Source organism: Zalophus californianus, chromosome 10 (genome assembly GCF_009762305.2).
Source record: "Zalophus californianus isolate mZalCal1 chromosome 10, mZalCal1.pri.v2, whole genome shotgun sequence".
In the NCBI taxonomy this organism is placed as follows: Eukaryota; Metazoa; Chordata; class Mammalia; order Carnivora; family Otariidae; genus Zalophus; species Zalophus californianus.
This window is the reverse complement of record NC_045604.1, coordinates 2729966-2751665: the sequence shown is the minus strand read 5'-3', so window position 1 is coordinate 2751665 and position 21700 is coordinate 2729966. Positions and strand designations below refer to the sequence as shown.

Here is a 21700-nt window from a genome sequence, read left to right as displayed (position 1 = left end):
CTGTGCTCTGCCATCAGGGGACAGCTTCTGCCAAGAACCCATCTGTTCTTCCGTCAGGGGCACCTTCTGCCCCAACCCCTCTGCTCTGTTGTCAGGGGGCACCTTCTGCCCCCAACCCCTCTGCTCTGCCATCAGGGGGCACCCTCTGCCCCCAGCCCCTCTGCTCTGCCATCAGGGGGCACCCTCTGCCCCCAGCCCCTCTGCTCTGCCATCAGGGGGCACCCTCTGCCCCCAGCCCCTCTGCTCTGTTGTCAAGGGACACCCTCTGCCCCCAGCCCCTCTGCTCTGTTGTCAAGGGACACCCTCTGCCCCCAGCCCCTCTGCTCTGTTGTCAAGGGACACCCTCTCCCCCCAACCCCTCTGCTCTGTTGTCAGGGGACACCTTCTGCCCCCAGCCCCTCTGCTCTGCGTCAGGGGGCACCCTCTGCCCCCAGCCCCTCTGCTCTGTTGTCAGGGGACACCTTCTGCCCCCAGCCCCTCTGCTCTGCTGTCAGGGGCACCCTCTGCCCCCAAACCTGTGCTCTGCCATCAGGGGACAGCTTCTGCCAAGAACCCATCTGTTCTTCCGTCAGGGGCACCTTCTGCCCCAACCCCTCTGCTCTGTTGTCAGGGGGCACCTTCTGCCCCCAATCCCTCTGCTCTGCCATCAGAGGGCACCCTCTGCCCCCAACCCCTCTGCTCTGCCATCAGGGGGCACCCTCTGCCCCCAGCCCCTCTGCTCTGCCATCAGGGGGCACCCTCTGCCCCCAGCCCCTCTGCTCTGTTGTCAAGGGACACCCTCTGCCCCCAGCCCCTCTGCTCTGCGTCAGGGGACACCTTCTGCCCCCAGCCCCTCTGCTCTGTTGTCAAGGGACACCCTCTGCCCCCAAACCTCTGCTCTGCCATCAGGGGGCAGCTTCTGCCAAGAACCCATCTGTTCTTCTGTCAGGGGCACCTTCTGCCCCAACCCCTCTGCTCTGCCATCAGAGGGCACCCTCTGCCCCCAACCCCTCTGCTCTGTTGTCAAGGGACACCCTCTGCCCCCAGCCCCTCTGCTCTGCCATCAGGGGGCACCCTCTGCCCCCAACCCCTCTGCTCTGTTGTCAAGGGACACCCTCTGCCCCCAGCCCCTCTGCTCTGCCGTCAGGGGGCACCCTCTGCCCCCAGCCCCTCTGCTCTGCCATCAGGGGGGCACAGCAGTTCCCTGCCCTGGTCTGGGCCAGCTGTGAGTCCCTGGGGGACTGGGGCAGTTCTGCTTCTGGGATTTCCCCAGCCTGCACCAGCCGGAAGTCTGCATGGAGAGGGAAACCTTATTCTTGACATCAGGCCAGCTACTTAACCAGACCAAAGGTCAGGCCAGAAGCCTGTTGCCCTGGTCAGCTGGTGAGTCCCACTGACCTCTACTCTTCAGATCTGGGTGGGGAGGCCTCGGAGGCCCAGAGAGCAGGGTCAGGTGTGGGGCAGGAGAGAGAAGGAAGCATCGGAGGGCCTGGGACCCCATGCTGAGCCCCGCCCCATCACCCTCTCCTGTCTGTCCCTGCCCTTGGCTGTCCAGCAGTGGGGTGTGCTCTGTGAGCTGCCTTTACCCTGCCAGCAGGCTCTGGGTGACAGGCAGGCGTGGCCTGAGCCCAGAGTGTTCATAAAGGGTGTGTGGCACCACCACCCTCCCCCACCCTCATGGGAACCCCAGTGTGTCCCTAGAGCAGAGCGGGTAGGTGGGCATCCTCCACTCGGGTCTCATCCTGAGGCACCCAGGAATTAGGGGCAGGAGAGGACGGTATCTGGCAGCCAGACCCCATTTCATCTGGTCCCCTGAATTTAGCTGGATATCTACCAAACCGTTTTGAACACCCATGAAATCAGCCTGAGATGTAAGAATATATATCTGGATCTCTACAAGCAGAAAAATGACCGCTCTTTGCAAGGTAGGACATGTGGAGTTGTGAATCTGCAGGGAGATATTGGAAGATAAACAGAAGGGGAGGGAGCCTCCATAAGCTGGCTCCTAGAAAGTGATAGGACACAGGGGCACAGAACGAGAACCTCAGAAAACTGCTCTCGTGAGAGACATCCCTCTCTGAAAGGGGCTCTGGAAATGAAAAAGCAGAATTCTAGGTAGAGCACTGTGGTCTCAGGTTACCAGGCACCACAGAGCAAAAGGAGATTCCTGAACCAGTAGAGAGCCCAAGCAGTGGAGCCAGGAAGCAGGTTATGGTCAGTGAGCCCAGGAAGGCACTCTCCGCTCTGATTGCCTTAAACCACGAGCCGGGCAGCTCGATAACTGCTTTTTCCTTGAACAGCCTGAAAAAATCTGGAACCTGTGCCTACGACCGGGCAAAAACTTGCCTAGGGGTTGCAGACCACAAAGGGCTCCTGATCCAGGAGCTTCGGGTGCACGCGAGCCTGCGGCTGCTCCAGGCTTTAGAATCACAAAGGGCAGTAGCACTCCTGGGCCCCATGATGACCTCTGAGATCGGAGTTGCTGCGGGGGGGGGGGGGGGGGGGGGGGGGGGGCGGGGGGGGGGGGCGGTGCACACCACGGAAGGCTGCACTTGTCAGCGGTGCATGCGGAAGTGGAGACTGTTTGTCCCGGGGGGTTTATTAAAAAGCAGGCTGTGAATTTTCTCTCTGGGCCAGAGGTTTGGCAGTGGCCATTTTTGCTCCGATCCTGTGAAGAGGAGCAGAAAGCGTCCAGGGAACAAAAGCCACACAGAAGACCAGCTCCCACTGAGCCAATCCCCCTCACAGGGGACGGAGCAACTCCGCACAGGCAGGGTTACCTGACAAACTGTGCAGCAGGCCTCTCCCCCAGAAGACAGGGGGGAAGAACAGCGGGAGCTTATGGATCCCATAAGACTGTAAAATCTCAGTGCCGGGGAAAATTATATATTGAGCTCCAAGTGTGGCCTCACAACTTGTTTATTTTTTGGATAAAATTTTTTTCTTTTTTTCTTTTTTTTTCTTCTTATGCTTTTTCTCCATTTTTTTCCTTTTTACCTTCTTATTTCAACTAGATGTTTATTATATCAACTTACATTCCATAGTAGCTTTTTAGCTTGTATTTTTTCACACCTATATTTGTTATAGATATATGCGTTATTGTAGTCTTTTTCTCACTATTCAATTATACCTTTATATATACAAGTTTTACTTTCCTTATAATTTTGGGACATAGTGTCCTCTAACACACAGACCAAAATACACCCAGGAACAACTGAAACACCCTGCTTTGTCCACACTGAGAGATTATAGCCCCCTTTTTACTCCCCTCCTTTTTTAATTTTTTAAATTTTATACCTGTGTTTCATTTTGGCTTTGTTTTTTCGGTGGTGGCTTCTGACCACTCCAGATTTTGCTAGGGTGCATCTTGCTTGGGTTGTGGTTGATATTTTGGACTCTGTTTATTCACTCGACCATCCCTCGACAGAATGACTAGGAGGAGGAACTCTCCACAAAGAAAAGAAACAGAGACAATGTCCTCTGCCACAGAACTAATGGATATGAATATAAGCAAGATGTCAGAGATAGAATTCAGGATAGCAATCATAAAGTCAATAGCTAGGCATGAAAAAAATATTAAGAAAAATGTAGAATCTCTAAGGGCAGAAATTAGATTTAATTAGGCCAAACTAAAAAATGCTATGAGTGAGATGCAGTCTAAACTGGATACTCTAACAGCCAGGGTAAATGAGGCAGAAGATAGAATTAGTGATCGAAAAGATAACCTGATAGAAAGGAAGGAAGTTGAGGAAAACAGAGAAAGCCTGCTAGTAGCACGTGAGAAAAGGATTGGAGAGATTAATGATACCATTAAACGTTCCAATATCAGAATTATTGGGATCCCGAGGGGCTGGAGAGAGAGGACTACAAGGTATATTTTAGCAGATCAGAGCTCAAAACTTCTCTAATCTGGGGAAGGAAACAAGCGTTTGGGTCCAAGAGGCAGAGAGGACCCCTCCCAAAATTAATAAAAATAGATCAACTCCCTTACGTATAATAGTGAAGCTTGCAAATTTTACAGCCAAAGAAGGTACCCTGAGAATTTCCAGGGAGAGGAGGTTCCTGGTCCCATGGAGGGAGGAACATCAGAATAACATCAGACCCGTCCACAGAAACCTGGCAAGCCAGAAAGGGCTGGCAAGACATATTCAGGTTGCTAAATGAAAAGAGCATGCAGCCAAGAATACTTTATCCAACAAGGCTGTCATTCAGAATGGATGGAGAGAAAAAGAGCTTTCAAGATAGGCAGAAACTGAAAGAATATGCAACCTCCAGGACTGCCTGCAAGAAATATTAAGGGAAATTCTGTAAGCGAAGAGAGACCCCCAAGAGTCACATAGATCATCTATAGAAGCAGGAACATTATAGGCAATACAATGGCACTAAATTCATATCTTTGAATAGTTATCCTGAATGTAAGTGGGCTGAATGCTCCCGTGAAAAGACACGGGGTTTCAGACTGGATAAAAAAAAGCAGGACCCATCCATATGCTGTCTGCAAGAGACTCATTTTGAATCTAAAGACACTTCCAGATTAAAAGTGAGAACGATTTACCATGCTAATGGATCTCCCAAGAAAGCTAGGGTAGCAATCCTCATATTAGACAAATTAGATTTCAAACCAAAGACCATAGTAATAGATGTAGAGGGACACTATGTCATACTGAAAGGATCTATCCAACAAGAAGATCTAACAATTGTAAATATCTATGCCCCCAACATGGGATCAGCAAATTATATAAACCAATTAATAACCAAAATAAAGAAACATATTGATAATAATACATTAATAGTAGGAGACCTCAACACTCCACTCACAGCACTGGACAGATCAGCTAAGCAGACATCGACAAAGGAACAAGAGCTTTGAATGACACACTGGACCAGATGGACTTCGTAGATATACATATATAACATTCCTTCCTAAAACAACAGAATACTCATTCTTCTCGAGTGCACACAGAACTTTCTCCAGAATAGACTACATACTGGGTCACAAATCAGGTCTCAACCAATACCAAAAGACTGAGATTATCCCCTGCATATTTTCAGACCAAAATGCTGTGAAACTGGAACTCAACCACAAGAAGAAATTTGGAAGGAACTCAAACACTTGGAAGTTAAAGAGCATCCTGCTAAAGAATGATTGGGTCAAACAGGAAATCAAAGAAGAACTTAAACAATTTATGGAAACTAATGAGAATGAAAACACATCAGTTCAAAACCTATGGGATACTGCAAAGGCGGTCCTAAGAGGGAAATACATAGCTATCCAAGCCTCTCTCAAAAAATTAGAAAAATCCCAAATGCACAAGCTAACCTTACACCTAAAGAACCTGGAGAAAGAACAGCAAATAAAGCCTAAACTAAGCAGGAGAAGAGAAATAATAAAGATTAGAGCAGAAATCAATGAAATGGAAACCAGAAAAACAGTAGAACAGATCAACGAAACTAGAAGCTGGTTATTTGAAAGAATTAATAAGATCAATAAACCACTGGCTAGACTTACCCAAAAGAAAAGGGAAAGGACCCAAATCAATAAAATCATGAATGAAAGGGGAGAGATCATGACTAACACCAAGGAAATAGAAACAATAATCAGAAATTATTACCAGCAACTATATGCCAACAAATTAAGCAGTCTGGAAGAAATGGATGTATTCCTGGAAACTTATAAACTACCAAAACTGAAACAGGAAGAAATAGACAATCTGAATAGACCAATAACCAGTAAGGAAATTGAAACAGTAATCAAAAACCTCCCCCCAAAAAAAGAGCCCAGAGCCAGATGCTTCCCAAGGGAATTTTACCAAACACTTAAAGAAGAAATAAAACCTATTCTACTGAAGCTGTTTCAATAAATAGAAATAGAAGGAAAACTTCCAAACTCGTTCTATGAGGCCAGCACTACAATGAACCCAAAACCAAAGACCCCATCAAAAAGGAGAATTACAGACCCATATCCCCAGTGAACATGGATGCCAAAATACTCACCAAGATTCTAGCCAGTGGTATCCAACAGTACATTAAAAACAGTAAAACAGTACATTACACCATGAACAGGTGGGATTTATTCCTGGGATGCAAGTTGGTTCCACATTTGGAAGTCAATCAACATGATAAAGCACATTAATAAAGGAAAGGACAAGAACCATATGATCCTCTCAATCAATGCAGAAATAGCATTTGACAAAATATAACATCCTTTCCTAATTAAAACTCTTCAAAGTATAGGGATAGAGGAAACATACCTCAATATCATAAAAGCCATCTATGAAAAACCCAAGGTAAATATCATTCTCAATGGGGAAAAACTGAGAGCTTTTCCCCTAAGGTCAGGAACAAGACAGGGATGCCCACTCTCACCACTATTTTTCAACCAGTACTAAAAGTCCTAGCTTCAGCAATCAGACAACAAAAAGAAATAAAAGTCATTCAGATTGGCAAAGAAGAAGTCAAATTCTCTCTCTTCACAGATGAAATAATACTTTATGTGGAAAACCCAAAAGACTCCACCCCCAAATTACTAGAATTCATAAAGCAGTTCGACAACATGGCGGGATACAAAATCAATGCACAGAAATCAATTGCATTTCTATACACTAACAATGTAACTGAAGAAAGAGAAATTAAGGAATCCATTCCATTTACAAGAGCATCAAAAATCATAAGACACCTAGGAATAAACCTAACCAAAGACATAAAGGACCTATACTCTAGAAACTACAGAACACTCATAAAAGAAATTGAAGAAGACACAAAGAGATGGAAAAACATTCCATGCTCATGGATTGGAAGAATAAAAATTGTTAAAATGTCTATGCTGCCCAGAGCAATCTACACTTTCAATGCAAACCCTATCAAAATACTATGGACATTTTTCAGAGAACTGGAACAAACAACCCTTAATTTGTATGGAACTACAAAAGACCCTGAGTCACCAGGGGAATGTTGAAAAAGGAAATCAAAGCTGGAGGCATCTCAATACCTGACTTCAAGCTTTATTACAAAGCTGTAGTCATCAAGACAGCATGGTATTGGCACAAAAACAGACAGATAGATCAATGGAACAGAATAGAGTAGCCAGAAATGGACGCTCAACTCTATGGTCAAGTAATATTTGACAAAGCAGGAACGAATATCCGATGGAAAAAAGACAGTCTCTTCAGTAAATGGTGCTGGGAAAATTGGACAGCCACAAGCAGAAAAATGAAGCTGGGCCATTCTCTTACACCATACACAAAGATAAACTCAAAATGGATGAAAGACCTAAATGTGAGGCAGAAATCCACCAAAATCCTAGAGGAGAACATAGGCAATAACCTCTTCGACATTGGCCACAGCAATTTCTTTCAAGACACGTCTCCAAAGGCAAGGGAAACAAAAGCAAAAATGAACTTTTGGGACTTCGTCAAGATAAAAAGTTCTGAACAACAAAGGAAACCGTCAACAAAACTAAGAGGCAACCCACAGAATGGGAGAAGATATTTGCAAATGACATTTCAGATAAAGGGCTAGTATTCAAGATATATAAAGAACTTCTCAAACTCAACACCCAAAAAGCAAATAATCAAGTCAAAAAATGGGCAGAAGACATGAACAGACACTTCTCCAAAGAAGACATACAAATGGCTAACGGACACATGAAAAACTGTTCAACATCACTAGGTATCAGGGAAATACAAATCAAAACCACAATGAAATAGAAAAAAATAGAGCCACCCTACAACCCCACAATTGCACTACTGGGTATTTACCCTAAAGATGCAGATGTAGTGAAAAGAAGGGGTACATGAACCCCAAAGTTCATAGCAGCAATGTCCACGATAGCCAAACTGTGGAAGGAGCCGAGATGCCCTTCAACAGACGAATGGATAAAGAAGATGTGGTCCATATACGCAATGGACTATGACTCAGCCGTCAGAAAGGATGAATACCCACCATCTGCATAGACATGGATGGAACTAGAGGGGATTATGCGAAGTGAAATAAGTCAGTCAGAGAAAAATAGTTATCATATGGTTTCACTCCTATGTGGAACATAAGAAATAGGTGGAGGACCACAGGGGAATGGAGGGACAACGAAATGGGAGGAAATCAGAGAGAAAGGCCATGAGAGACTCTGGACTCTGGGAAACAATCTGAAGGTTACAGAAGGGCAGTGGGTGAGGGGCTAGCACAGCCGGCTACTGCGTATTGAGGAGGGCGCGCGTTGGGATGAGCCCTGGGTGTTATACGCAACTAAAGAATCATTGAACATTATGTAAAAACTAATGATGTCCTCTAAGGTGGCTAACTGAACATATTTAAAAAATGATTAAAAAATAACCCAAAGATATTGGGATATTGCTAAGTGGACTAAAAATGATCCAAATATTGTATAATGAATAAGCTTTCCTATGCATTTTTAAATATTTCTCGGTATAATTGACACTTGATAGTAATATACTAATACAGAGTGGTTCATTCACACTCCTTTTTACCCCCTTGGAAGTTGTTAAAAATACATTTAAAGAAATAAAATATGACCCAAGTCAAAAAGAAGGAAGCCACAGATGGGCAGCATCCCGTGTGGGGTCCCGTGGCTCTGAGGGCCACAGGGAGGAGGCCACGGGGCTGGGACGGAGCCGGTGTCCAAACGGTGACAGTAGCAAGGGCCGGGCTCTTCTCCCACGACAACACCAGGTGGGCCGCCTCCTTCCTGGTCCGGTTGTCCTGGGCTTGCTGTGCCCGCTGCCAGGCCAGTGGGGAGCCCAGGGGCGCTGAGCCGCCCGCCCAAGCAGCTGCAAGCTCGGGGCACACGTCCCGCAGTTGTCCCATATTTGTTCCGGTGCCCGAGGGACGTGCACGTCCTGTTCCTCACCCGTCCCTTCCCATCCGACAGCCACACCCAGATCATGATTCCCCCAGTTTCAGGTGTTGCTCTTTGGTGGGGGAAGAATCCAGCTTCCACGTCCAGAAGGACGTTCTGATTCACACCGACGCTTCCTCACTGCACGGGGGCTTCAGGCTCCTGTGTGGAAAAGCAGACGGGCACAGGCTGAGGGAGGGAGCTTCTACCCTCAGGGGCTGCCTGTCCCCAGGTCAGTCCTGTTTCTCTGAAAGGAGATGAAAGGAAAGGAGAGGCAGGAGGCGTGCTCCTGGGAACCTGGTCTAGTAGGAAAGCCAGCACGGTCCTGATGCACGAGGTCTCTCCTGCAAGGCCATTCTGGAGCAAACAGGAGGCCCCTGCAGCCTGGGTGAGCTCACTGGCCCCGCACAGAGCCGGGCACTCGCCCAGCGACTCCTGCAGCAGCTGCCCATCTCCACTGTGCTGAGAGCTCGGGGGCTCGGGGCCGTCCAGCCCTGTGTCCAGGGACACGCAGGGAAGGCAGGAGGAAGAGGGGACTCAGCCTCACTGTGGCTGGTCCGAGAGCCCGAGCTCCCCCAGCCACGGACGGAGTCCCTGCGTCTCCAGGAGGGTGTATAGCCCGAAGCCCAATGTCAGCACAGAAGCCACACTGCCCAGTGCGTGTCCTCGGGCTCAGGGTCATGAGCTCTCTGCCGGCCAGGCAGCTGTGTCCAAGCTGGAAGGAAGTTTCTGGAAAGGCCCAAGTATGGGAGAAGCCACCCCCAAACCTGAGCTGGGCTGGAGGTGCTGACCCGAGTGCGACAGCCAGTGCAGGGGGGCGGCTGTGGTCGGCAAAGGGCTGCTGTGAACCTCGGAGTTTGCAAGATACCACCACAGGCTTGTTTCCTCTGCCTTGGGGTGTGAGACAGGAGAGAGGCTGCCCTGGGTCAGGCCTGGCCTCCCTCCCCTCAGTGTGGCTTCTCAAGGTCTGCCAGGGACTTGGGTCTAGAAAGACCAGTGGCCTCGGAGGCCTGAGACCTGGGCCTGGCTCCGCCCCATCCAGGTGTCCAGACCGTGGGCTCCAGATCCCCTAAATGTCCCTGACTTTGCTCATCTGTAACATGGACGGTGACCCTGAGCTTGTGAACCGCAGAGACCTAGACTCACGGAGGACTGGTGACCTTAGCTCTCGTGCTGCCCAGGACGGCGGGAGGGGACCGAGGTTAGTATCTGCAGGTGTAGAAAGTCCCAGGGGCTGCCCCAGAATGGCACGTGGGCTGGCTGACCGTCCGGGGTCCCCGGCCTGCAGCTGCTGGGGGCTCCCTCCTGGGCCCTGCGCCCCACCCCAAGCTGTGGTTTCCACAAGCAAACAGTTCTCACCCTGGGAGGGCTCGCCCAGGGCTGTGGGGACAGGGACAGGGGCATAGCTGACTTGGTCCCCATCACCCTGGAGGGACCGGGGCATGAGCTGCCCAGATCAGAACTCCGTCTGAGGAGTTTCTCCCCAAGAGGCTCAGGGACGGCCCGTGGAAGGGATCCCCCATCACTGGGTGGGAGCAGGGGAACAAGGCAGTGCCGAGTGCTCTCTGGTCTGAGGGGCGCAGAGCAGTTCGGGGGGAGCCCAGACGGGGTGCGGTGACCGGATGGAGGCCGCACAGTGGGACGGGACGGCGGCGGCGATGCTGGATTTCTCAGAGCTCCTGGTGAGGGGTCCAGACCCCGACTCTTGCTCTGCTGGGTGACCTCTGGCAGGTGGTCCAAACCCTCAGGACTCGGGTCTCACATCCGTAAAGTGGGTTGAACAGCCAACAGGCTGACCACCTTGAGTGCGGGGCCGCGGGCCAGTCCTGGGATCCAGCCTTAGGATCCGAGGGTCTGAGCAGCTGAGGGGGAGCCCAGGGGGCGGGGAAAGGGGCACCGGCTGCGGTTAGTGATGGAGCTGCTCCCCTGGGGTCCACGGGAGGCCACGGTTCTCAGAGGTTGTGGGGACCCATCTGGGAAGAAGAGGCCGGCCTGACCGTCCGTAGGTGCCGTGAGTCTGAGGCCGCCGAGCCTGTGGCCACAGCCGCTGTCCCTCTCCACCCCTGCCTGTGTGTGAGCGTGTGCAGGTCCCTCTCCACCCCTGCCTGTGTGTGAGCGTGTGCAGGTCCCTCTCCACCCCTGCCTGTGTGTGAGCGTGTGCAGGTCCCTCTCCACCCCTGCCTGTGTGTGAGCGTGTGCAGGTCCCTCTCCACCCCTGCCTGTGTGTGAGCAGGGGCCCAGGGCTGGCGGAGGCTCACAGGAAAGGGGGCCTGTGGTGCTGCTCCTGGGGGGAGGGGCTTGTCCTGTGGTGGGGGCAGGGCCGGCCCTCGGCTGCAGACAGAGCCCTGGGGACCTGCAGTAGGGACATGCCCACGTGTGCATTAGGGTGTGGGGTGCACACTTCCCAGGGGGGCTTTGTTCTCGGGCTCCCAGTTCTCACTTACACACCTGACACTGAAGTGCCTAGAACATCGGAAAGGAAATGTGACTCGTGAAACGGTGTAAAGACAGAGGACAGGCCCAAAGCAGGAGAGACCCCGCGTCCTTGGCTCTAAGATGTGACCTTGTGCCTGGCCATCGGCTGGTCCTGGTGAGCAGGGGTCCTGGGCTGAGTGGGAACCCAGGGACACAGGTCGGGGGCCCTAGGGGTGCAGGCTGGGGAGGGGAGACCACCAAGCTGGTTGTGAGCACAGGGACGGGGCCTCTCCAGCACCAGACCTCCTGGGGGGGGCGGGGAGTGGGGGCTGTTCCTACATTTATTCTGCAATTATATCCTGAGGCCCCACTGCAGGTGCTGAAATAACATGAGAAAGGAATGGCTTACTCTACCTGGACATTGAGGTCCCCAAACTAACGGCCCTGCCCTTGGGGTGGGGAGGAGCTAAGGGCTCTTCTCAGTGAAGGTTTTCCTCCTCTCTTGCTTCTCATTTCTGGATGTTTCCTCTATAGCCTTGTTGGCCCAGGCTGAGCCCCCAGGGAGACAGCCGGCCATGGGCACCTGCTCAGAAGACCCCGACCTGTGCAGGGCCTCCTGGCTCCTAGGATTCACCAGCCTCCTCCTCAGTGAGTGGCCCGGGCTCCCTGGGAGGGGGGCCGCTGGGTGGGCAGGGAGGCAGGAGCTCCTGGGCTGCCTGAGGGCTTTGCTGAAGAACCAGAGAACTCAGCTCCGTGATGTTTGAGCACACGCAGTGCATTCGGTTTAGAGCCCCAGGGTGAACGGAAGGAACACAGGGAGCTTTTGGCTGAGGCCAGGCTGGGAGCCCTGAGCCCTGGCTGCCCGGCTGCATGAAGGGAACCCCTCCCAGGGGGGTGAGGCCAGGAGAGCCCGGAGTCTCCTGGGGAGAAGGATGGAGGAGACATAGGAGGGGCTGCGTGGGACCCAGCGTTGGGGATGGGCACCCCCGCCTGCCATGCCCAGGGGCTCGGGCAGCCTCTGCAGCTGCTGTGTGCAGGAGGGCCGACCCAGAGCCCCCGTCTGAGCTGAGGAAGCCGCTCTAGTCCGGCTCCTTGGGCAAGATGAGGGCCTGAATGCAGTGACATTCTGTTTGCAAAGGAAGGAAAGGAACCTCTAGAATTCAAGGGTCTGCGCCCACCTGCGTGTGTAAGGGTGAGCCCGGAACAGGAGACCGCTGATGGGGCTCTGGGTGGGGGTGACCTGGGCGGGACCGGAGGCAAGCAGAGGGGCCCCAAAGAGGGAACTGAATGATTGTTTTAACACTAGCCCCATTTTCCAGTTCTTACTTCATCTTAGACCAGCTGCTTATGTGTAACAAGTTAAATAAGAACAAAGAAGAAAATACTGTGATCTCCAGAATCGTGAATTCTGCAGACAGCTTGGAAAGCTTTTATTGTCTGTAATGTTTGGTGTCAGTGCACCAGTCCCTCCGTGAGCTGCAAGGATTCTAGGAAATTTCTGGAATCACAGGACATTTGTAAACAGGGAGATAAGTCATTAGATAATGAGCTTTGCAAGACCCTTTTAATGAGGTAACTCTTTGTCAGCAACATGTGGTCTTTCTCTTTTCAGTTTTATTGAACGAGAGAAATATGAGAAAGTACATTGAATTTCCTCCATAATTGTCTGGTTGTAAGACTGAGAACGAGAGAAAAGAAAGAAACGAAGGAAGGAAGGAAGGAAGGAAGGAAGGAAGGAAGGAAAAGAGAAAGGAATGGACAAAATATTATGTTGATGGTTGAAAATTTCATCTTATTTAAATAATCTGTGACTCTCTTGCTCACTGCCGCCCTGCCCCTGACCCGCTGTCCCTCTTTGGGGGCAGCACCTTCTGCAGATCTGAGAGCTCTCGGGTCTTCCTCCCGTCCTGAGTGGGCGTCCAGCTTCCTCAAGCTCATGCTCTCGTCCAGCTTCTGGGCAGTTCCTCCCCAGCAGCCTGAGGGCTGAGCCTCCTCTCTCCCGGGTTCCCCCCTTTCCAGCAGGTGCTGGTTAACCCTCAGCTACCCCACGTCCCTGCCCTGCCAAAGCCCGCCGAGTACTGCAGTCCCCTCTCCCGGGACAAATGCTGGGGGGTGAGACCCAGAACTGCTCAGACCCCAGGGACCAGACAGCAGTGCTGGGAGGGAGGAGCCCTGCGCAGGGGGAGGGCAGGGGGAGGGCAGGGGAGGGCTGCAGGGCAGCTCCCTGCAGGGGAGGCACTGGGCTGGGGGAGAGGGAAGCGGGCTCCAGGTCCGGCTCTGCCCAGTGTGACCCGGGACAAGTTCCCCCCCGAGGGAGGCCGTCCGCTGTGAAAGGTCCCCTCGAAGGCCCTCCAGCTGTGACATCCTGGGACTGGGGGTCTCCCCCAGACGAGACTGTGCGGCCGCTTCCCCGAGGCCTCTGCTCCGTGTCTTCCTCCCGTCCCGACCTTGTCCTGCGTCCTGACAGGGACTGACAGCTGGGGGCCTGCTTGGGGCCCCTTCAGAACCCAGAGCCCAGGCCTTTCTGTGCTCACGGCCTCAGGCCTCCAAGGAGGGAGGGGATGCTGTCTTCGGGGCCCCCCTTCGATGCAATCCTCTGGCCTCTGCCGTCTCTGTCTCTGCCCCTGAGCGGGGTCTGCAGAGCACCTGCTGCAGGACCCCGGCTCCCGCCCCGGTGGGTGGACCCCGGTCCGCACGGCCCGCTCAGGAAAGCGAGGTGCAGCGGGAGCCGCTGAGAAGCGGGGCACGCACCGTGTGGCCGGAGCCGCGCAGGTCACTCTCGGGATGACGATGAGCAAGGTCTGTCAGGGGCTGAGGCGGACCTGCCTTTGGTCTATTAGACCCACCCAGGGGTTATCCCAGTGTTCACACACCCGTGTGTGTTGTCTACACACTCACGGTTGACCTATATACACTCAGGTGTGGTGTGTATGAACCAGCGTGTGATGTATATGCCCGTGTGTGTGACGCATGAACACCCGAGAGTGACGTGTGTGCCGCTGTGTGTGAGGCAGAATACGCTCCCGCCTGCTGTGTGTCCATCAGCATGAGATAGACGTGCCCTGTGAGTGACACCCATGCCCCGTGTACAACAGGTACGCCCCCATGGGTGAGGCATGTGCACCTGTGTGACTTCTGTGCACCGAGTGTGACGGATGTGCCCCCGCGTGTGACGTGCGGACATCCGTGCGTGCAGAGGCTCCAATCCCAGGCTGCTCAGTGGGACCAGGTTTGCAGGGACAAGAGCACCCTGAGTGCCCGGCACCCGTGGGGGGAACTAGAGCCCACGTGGGGGCGTGGGCAGCTGATCACGAGACTCTTGCCCGCGTGCAGATGCAGGTGCAGCCCTGCCCGAGCCGTGCAGAGAAGAGGGGGGAGCAGAGCAGCGGGTGGCGTGGGGTCGGGCACGGGGAGATACATGTAGGCACCTGTCAGTGCAGAGACCCCCTCCGGAGGGATACACACGAACCTGGAACAGCACCGGCCTGTGGGAAGGGCAACTGGGCAGTGGGGCTCAGAGGTCGGGGAGAGGATGCATTTCCATCTCCAGCGCCCCTCCTTTACTGGAATGCAGAATCTGCTTAACATTTAACACAATTTAAAAGCTGCTGAGTGTGGCTGAAATACAACCTTCTCATCCTTGGAACGGGGACAACACTCTGCAACCCGCCACCTTCAGTGGGTTGTCCTGGGCTCCTTAGATGCTCAGCATCTGACGGAGCAGCTGAAATGTAGGGAATGGGAATCACGTTCATGGCGAACGTCTGGTCTCGGGTGAGCAAGCGGCAGGTGTCCCCCGCTACCTGTCAGTTCCCCCCCAGGCCCTAATACAGTGAGGACGGTGACAAGGAAACGCTTACTGTGGGTGATTTTCCTGTGTCGTCACATTTAATCCTTGCAGGAGCCCCGTGGACACGCTCAGCTCTCGTCCCCGTGCTTCCCATGCGGGACCTCGAGGCTTAGACAGTTCAGGAAATCGCCCAAGGCCGCTCAGCCAGAAAAGGGCGGATCTGGAACATGAACCCAGGTCTGTCTCACCCCCGAGCCCACGCCTCGGGCACCAGCTGGCCAAGAGCCCAGGCCTGGGTCCCCAGGAGCCCTCAGCCGGTCCACATGGGGTGCGGACCATGCCAGCTGGGCTCCTGCCTCAGTTACCTGGGGCTGTCAAAAGAAGACAGCATTCACCCTCCCACCTTTGTGGAGCTTGTGGGGGGCAGTGTTCGGGCCTCACCCCTCCGTCCCTGTTGGCCAAAGGTTGCCCTCCGACCCTCCGCATGGGGGTCTCTCCACTGCCCACAACACTGTGGCGGGCTTCGTCAGAGCGAGCAGGAGACAGGGTGACAGTTGGAGGCACTCGGCTCCTTAGAGTGAGTCCCTGGGGGCGGCCCCCAGTCCAGGGACAGAACTTGCACGGCCTGTGGGCAGGAGGGGTCTCTGCAGCCCCGTGAGAAGCTGCCTCCTGCAGAGATGCACTCGGTGTGGACCGAAAATGTGCTCGTGCTTCGGATCCCAGACCTCCTGACATTCATGCTCTCACTGTTAGGGGTCAGGACACTGCAGGGGAGCAAGTTCACGTGACGTGGTCAAGGGATGCTCCCCGGGGACCAGGAGGGATTCCAGCTTCGCCTCAGGTTCATGGCACTGTCCTGCCTTCCAAGACTCAAGGGGAGCACATGGGATGGATTTCATGAAGAAGATGGGTTCTAGGGTTTTCTCCTTTCTTCCTAATGAAAACCACTCATATTTTCTGTGTCCTATGCCCTAGGCGTCTGCAGCTCTGTGACCCAGAGTGCTGGAGCCCATGGTTCTGGAGTTGAGGATTCTGGAATCCCTGTTTCTCTGAAGGGGGCTCAAGGAGGTTCTGTGTGGTTTCATGTGATCAGAAATCCAGAATTACCTCCAGAGGTCGAGCTGGAGAAGATTTCTTGGGGCAATGTATCCAGGGCCAACTACATAGTCATGCTGCACGTGTTTCCTGGGAGAGATGTTCCAGAATGGGTCAACTTCCAGGACAAGTTTGAGAAGAGGGTCCATGTGCTCAACATAACGACCCTGAGGATTGACAACCTGACCCTTGAGGACAGTGGGCGGTACCGGGCTCGAGTCTGCTACAGGCGAGGAAGACAATATGACCAGGATTTCCGCCTGAGGGTCTATGGTATGTGGCGGCCCCGCCCCCAGTCCCACAGCTCACCTCCTTCCTCGGTCCCTGGGAGTGTCCGTGCGCCCCACTTGCAGGATTCCTTCCAGACCCCAGCCTTCAGACTTGATCTTCTCCCCTCAAATTAGATGTCATGTGTCCATCACAAATGCAGGCAGAGCTGAGACTCACACCAGGGATAAGTCACTTCGGTGCTTCTGGAGTGGAACACGGAATGGGGGGGAAATGGGGATTTTGCCATAACTCTCACTGTGCCCACAGGACTCAGGCTACTCAGTGTGACTATTCGCTGTCCAGTGCTGCTATAGCAGGTGACTCACCCTCAGTGGCTGACCACACCACCACCTGCGTGTCCTCCTGGGCTGTAGGGCAGGAGTCAGACCCCAGAGCCTCTGCCATGAGGTCCAGGTGTCGGCAGCGCTGTGCTCCTCTCTGGAGGCTCCGGGGAGAACCCATTTCTGTTCCTGTCCCCCCTTCTAGTGGCGCCCCCTCCCCCTGGCTCGTGGCCCCTTCCTCCCCCTTCCCAGCCGGCACTGGTGGGGTGAGTCCCTCTGACGCTGCGTCCCTCCCACCTCTTCTCCTGCCTCCTTCCACTTGCGAGGACCCTGTGATCACATGGGGCCCGTCTAGTTAGTGTCAGCTGGTTCGCAGCCTCACTTTCCCTTTGCCATGGCACCTAAGGCACCTGCAGGCTCTGAGGGTCAGCACGTGGCCACGGTTGGGGACACTGGTCTCGAAGCAGGATCCGGAATCCCAACGTGCTTCTCCCCGATTCGGCCCCTCGTCCTTCTCAGCACCAGCCCGAGGCCAGCTGACTCTCAGTCTCCACGGGTCCAGCTCTGAACCTCCACAGATGTCGGAGAAGGTCACAGGACAACCCTCCCTCAGACGCTCAGGGAGCAGCTCTCTCTCCCTGCACCCCTCCCCCGCCCCCGCACAGGGAGACATCCTGCTCCCGAGAGAGTGGCCTTTGCAGCCTGAGGCCGGGGGGATTCCCAAGACTGGCTGTCTGTCTGTTCCTTGTCGTCCTGTGGGGACCCAAGTTCAGGACATGTTCCAACCACACTAGAGAGGTCATTCCTAGGAACTACCACTGTGTCCCCCACCACGGGCTCTCCTGGTAGAGCCTGAGGCTGATCTGGGCTCCCAGAACTGGCCAGTGGCCTCTGCACCTCGTGTCGTGCAGTCCTGAGCACCATCTGAGCAGGAGAAGCAGGGTTGTAGCCTAGACCAGGAACATCCTGTCCCAGCTTCACCTTCTTCTAGGGGACATCCCATTTCTTAGAATTAATGGGGTTTGGGTAGGCGGGTTCCACATGGTTTTCTCAGGGAAGCTTTTAAACACTTGCTCAGTCTAGTGAAATCACGTAGAGCTGAACTCAGTGGCTCCCATCCTTATGGTCACCTGCTGTGTATTTGGGTCATTTCTGAGCTATCTGTAAAAGACTTCACCATCCTTAGGGGGAGGAAGCCAGAGCTTCGGGGAGATACCGCAGGAGAAAGCGTGAGCTTGGATGTCCTCCACTCACGTGATGCTCTGCCCTCTTGTCCCTCCCGCCACAGAGCCCGTGCCCCTTCCCCAGATCCGGGGCACCGTTCTGTCCCTCACACCAGCCTGGTGCAACGTCACTGTGGAGTGTGACGCCAACGGAACCAGGGAGGACCTGACCGTGACCTGGGAGAGCGAGGGTCCCTCCAGGGAGCTGGAGCAGAGACCCGCCCCAGGACCAGCCCCCAATCCCTGGACCATGGCTGTGAACCTGCCCCCGAGCCAGCCCAACACCAGCCTCACCTGTGTGGTCAGCAACCAGGTGGACCAGAAAACTGCCACTCGGGACCTTGGGGACGTCTGTGGCCACGGTGAGTGCATCCTGCCAGAGGGGAGGGGCTCTCCGGGAGCTCAGGCAGCCCTGGCTGAGGGTTCTGTCTTCTGTCCCCCATGTTTATGTCACCCCCGGCTACCCAGTCACCACATTCAAGACTATGGCAGGCACATCCACCCTGCTTTTGCCCTTCCATGCCTCTTCTGTGCTGCTCTCAACCCCTCACCCCTGCTGATCCAGGGCAGCACCCAGCATCATCCATCATTTCTTGTGTGTCCAGGGTGGTTTTCAGAAGAAGCGAATTTGGGGTGTCAGTGGTCTGTGCCATATGAGGGGACTGAGCCAGCGACTCCCTGCAGGATTCAGGGCTCGGGGCTCCCCTGCCCGTTTCTGGTCTCACGGACACACTTCACACCCACCTGCTTGCCTGCATTCCTGGCTGGGTCCTCTGTCCTCAGCTTCCAGCCTTGGCTCAGGCCCCTCCCTCTGCCCTCAGCCCTTCCAAGTCAGGAGACCTCCACTCCCCCACTTATTCCCATCCAGGGACCCCTTTCCCTACAGCTGGTTCCGGGGGTCTGTGACCCGAGCAGTCCCACAGGGCTGAGCCCTGGATGCAGTTCCAGCATGAATAGAGTTTACACAGAGGCTCCAGAGCCTGGATGGCGCAGGGCCCTGCAGGAGCTGCCACTGTCCTGCCCTCACACCTCGTCTCCTCTAAGGAGCGGTCAGTGACCCCACACTGCGAGCTGATGCTCTGGCCCAGGATTAGTCTCCTCTGCACCTGAACCCCTGGAGGGCAGGGGCCATGTCTGCTTCTACTTTGAATGCCTGTCCCACACTCGGCCTCAGGCAGTTTGCTCACAGTCAGTGTGTCCCTGAATGTATGAATGAATGAATGAATGAATGACCTGGTTCGTCGTGTGCCCCCTCTCCCCTCCACCCCCTCCTCCACCAGCTGCTGGGGGACCTGCTGCCTCAGCATCCCTGATCCCAGAGGAAGCCCATGGCTCAGTGACCCACTGGACCCTCTGGAAAGAGGCTCCTGCCTCCCTCTCATCCTCCTACCCGGCTCCTCCCTGCCTGGTCCCTCTCCCGCCTGCCCCAGGGGGTGCAGGCTGCTCCCAGGGCTGGAGAGTTGACCCGGACATTCCTGTTCATGGCTCTCCTTCTGGGAGGCCGCACCCACCCTGAATATCGGGGAATCTCCTTCTCCTCCCTCGAGACAAGGTTTCCCCATCACCTCCTCCAGGAGGCCCTCCCTGAGGACCCAGGTACAAGCTGTAAAGCTCTCGTGCCCTGGCATGGCTCTGGCTGGCTGCCTCTGGCATGTTCCCGGCCCTCCCCCGGCCGAGGAGCTCCTCAAGGGCGGGCACCGTGTTCTGTTCCTCTCAGCACCTCGGCCCCAGGCAGGGGCTCGGGACCTGGCTGAGGGAAAGCACCTGCCATGCTCCTCCCTCTGCGGCTTCTGACCAGGTCCCTTCAGACGTCTGCATGTGCTTGGCAATGGGTGTCCTCAGTCCTCTGTGCCTTAACCTTCTTCACTCTGTGTGACAGAAACAGATCCACCAGGACAGACTGGTGCTGCCCTCCTAGGAGGCATCCTGGGGGCTGTCGTGGTCGTGCTGCTGATCCTCGGAGCTGGACTGGTCCTTTGGAAGAGACTTGGGAAGAAGAGGAAGTTGGAGCCTAGGAGAGGCAGGTTGCACTTCTCGTGTCCAGACACCTCTCTCGCCTGCTGGACACCAGGCTCCCTTTCTCCTGCCTTTTGCTGCTCAGGGCATGTCCCTGCCAGAGGCTGGGGAATGGGGCCATGGCCGTGGGGTCGTGGAGTGGGGGAGGGTCCAGGTGGCCAGGCTCAGACTCAAGCTCCACCTGTGTATGACGCAGGTGCAGGATCGCAGAAGGAGCATGGGGACCCAGATGGCGGCATCCACTATGCAGAGCTGAGCCAGCAGGAAGCTGGAGACAACAGGGACAAGGTGAGGCTGGGAGAGAGGGCAGCCTGGGGTCTCCCAAGTCCCTCCGTGCCTGGGTGTGCCTGTCAATCCCAGTCATCTGCGCGTTCTGGCCTGGATGCCTCTGTAACCCTTTCCAGACAAGGCAGTGTTAACTAAGGTAATTCTCCTGGAGTCCCATGCAGTGCTGGGCGCCGGGGCAGGTCATGTCAGCAGAACTGGGTCTGTGTGGGTTGCTCTGTGGCCTCTTTGTTCCTCAGCTGTTCCAGGAACCCTCTGTCTGCATTCCAGGGTAAGGGTGCACCTCATCTAGAAGAGGAGAAGCTTCTCACTACTGTCTACAGTGAGATCCGCAAACCAGGCCAGGCCTTGAGCATCATTTAACGGGAAGAAGCAGGAGCATCCCGCCCTCCGGGGACACCTGCTTGTGAGCCTGATGCCCACAGCTCAGGTCCTGCCTCCTCCCCCTCTCACTGCTCTGAGCAGGGACTGCATGGATCCAACCATCAGTTATTTCTATGCTAAATCGTTCTGCATAAGTTCGCCATGAGACACACACAGTGGTAGATCAGGGGGAAACTGAAAAAATAAATTGGTACAAACCTGTTCCAGGACCGCCTAGCCTCAGCTACCTCAGCAACCCTAGTTGGCCCCGGCTCTATCCCTCGTCTGTATGACGTCAAACTGCCTTTCAGACCCTCACCCTTTGGGACAAACCATGGTGAATTCACAACACCCGCCTCAACCAGTTTGAATACCACCCAGCGTCAGTTATGTGCTGAGAGACATATGTTCACAGACAATACGAGGGTCGCCTGGGTGGCTCAGTCGTTAAGGGTCTGCCTTCGGGTCAGGTCATGACCCCGGGGTGTTGGGCTCGAGCCCCACTCAGGCTCCCTGTTCAGCCTGGAGCCTGCTTCCCCCTCTCCCTCTATCTGCCACTCCCCCTGCTTCTGCTCTCTCTCTGTGTGTGCAATAAATAAATAAAATCTTAAAAAATGATAATGACACTGTGAATTGGTAATCGTCAGCGCTGACTGAGTGCTGGCTCAGTGACACACACTCTCTGACATTCTGCTCGCTCCTAACTCACTGGGTCCTCATGGACACTCTGAGGTGGGGACCATTGTGCCCACTTCACAGATCAGTAGAAGGAGCCAGAAAGGCTGACTCTCCGGGCTGCACAGCCAGGAGCCCCGGAGCCAGGACTCAGTCCATAAGTCTCTCAGTGGATCTCGTTCCTTCTACTGCGTCCCCATCCAGCTGGAGTGGAGAGGGACCCAGGTGTCTCCGGTCCCTCTAGTCTCTCTGCCATCTCGCTCCCGTCCAAACTTCCACATTCGGGGCCATTAGTGGGATAGGCCAGACCCTGGGTCCTGGTCGACTCTCCTCCAGGGGAGACTCTCCAAGACTGCAGGGTTCCTGCTTTCCTGATTTCTTTGGCAAAAGTGAGCAGATAGAGCTTGTGAGAGGAACGGTCTCTCCTCTTCTTGCTTCCCTTTCTCAGCTGCTCCCT

General features: G+C 54.4%; 1 protein-coding gene across 4 annotated transcripts; it reads left to right on the top strand.

Moving 5' to 3' along the window:
- The first annotated feature begins 9744 nt into the window (after positions 1 to 9744).
- LOC118356039 (SLAM family member 5-like) lies at positions 9745 to 21118 on the top strand. 4 transcript variants are annotated; one of them, XM_035722394.1, is made up of 8 exons: positions 9745 to 10031; positions 11264 to 11420; positions 11780 to 11893; positions 16011 to 16403; positions 17970 to 18266; positions 19790 to 19924; positions 20117 to 20208; positions 20476 to 21118. In XM_035722394.1, exons 3-8 carry the CDS (start codon positions 11821 to 11823, stop codon positions 20566 to 20568), a joined length of 1083 nt encoding a protein of 360 aa, XP_035578287.1. In that variant the 5' UTR covers positions 9745 to 10031; positions 11264 to 11420; positions 11780 to 11820; the 3' UTR covers positions 20569 to 21118. The 4 variants fall into 4 exon arrangements, with proteins under 4 accessions (XP_035578287.1, XP_035578284.1, XP_035578286.1 ...); XM_035722391.1 differs by having other exon boundaries at positions 19784 to 19924; XM_035722392.1 differs by lacking the exon at positions 9745 to 10031 and adding an exon at positions 10321 to 10512 and having other exon boundaries at positions 11291 to 11420; positions 19784 to 19924.
- Positions 21119 to 21700: the final 582 nt, after the last annotated feature.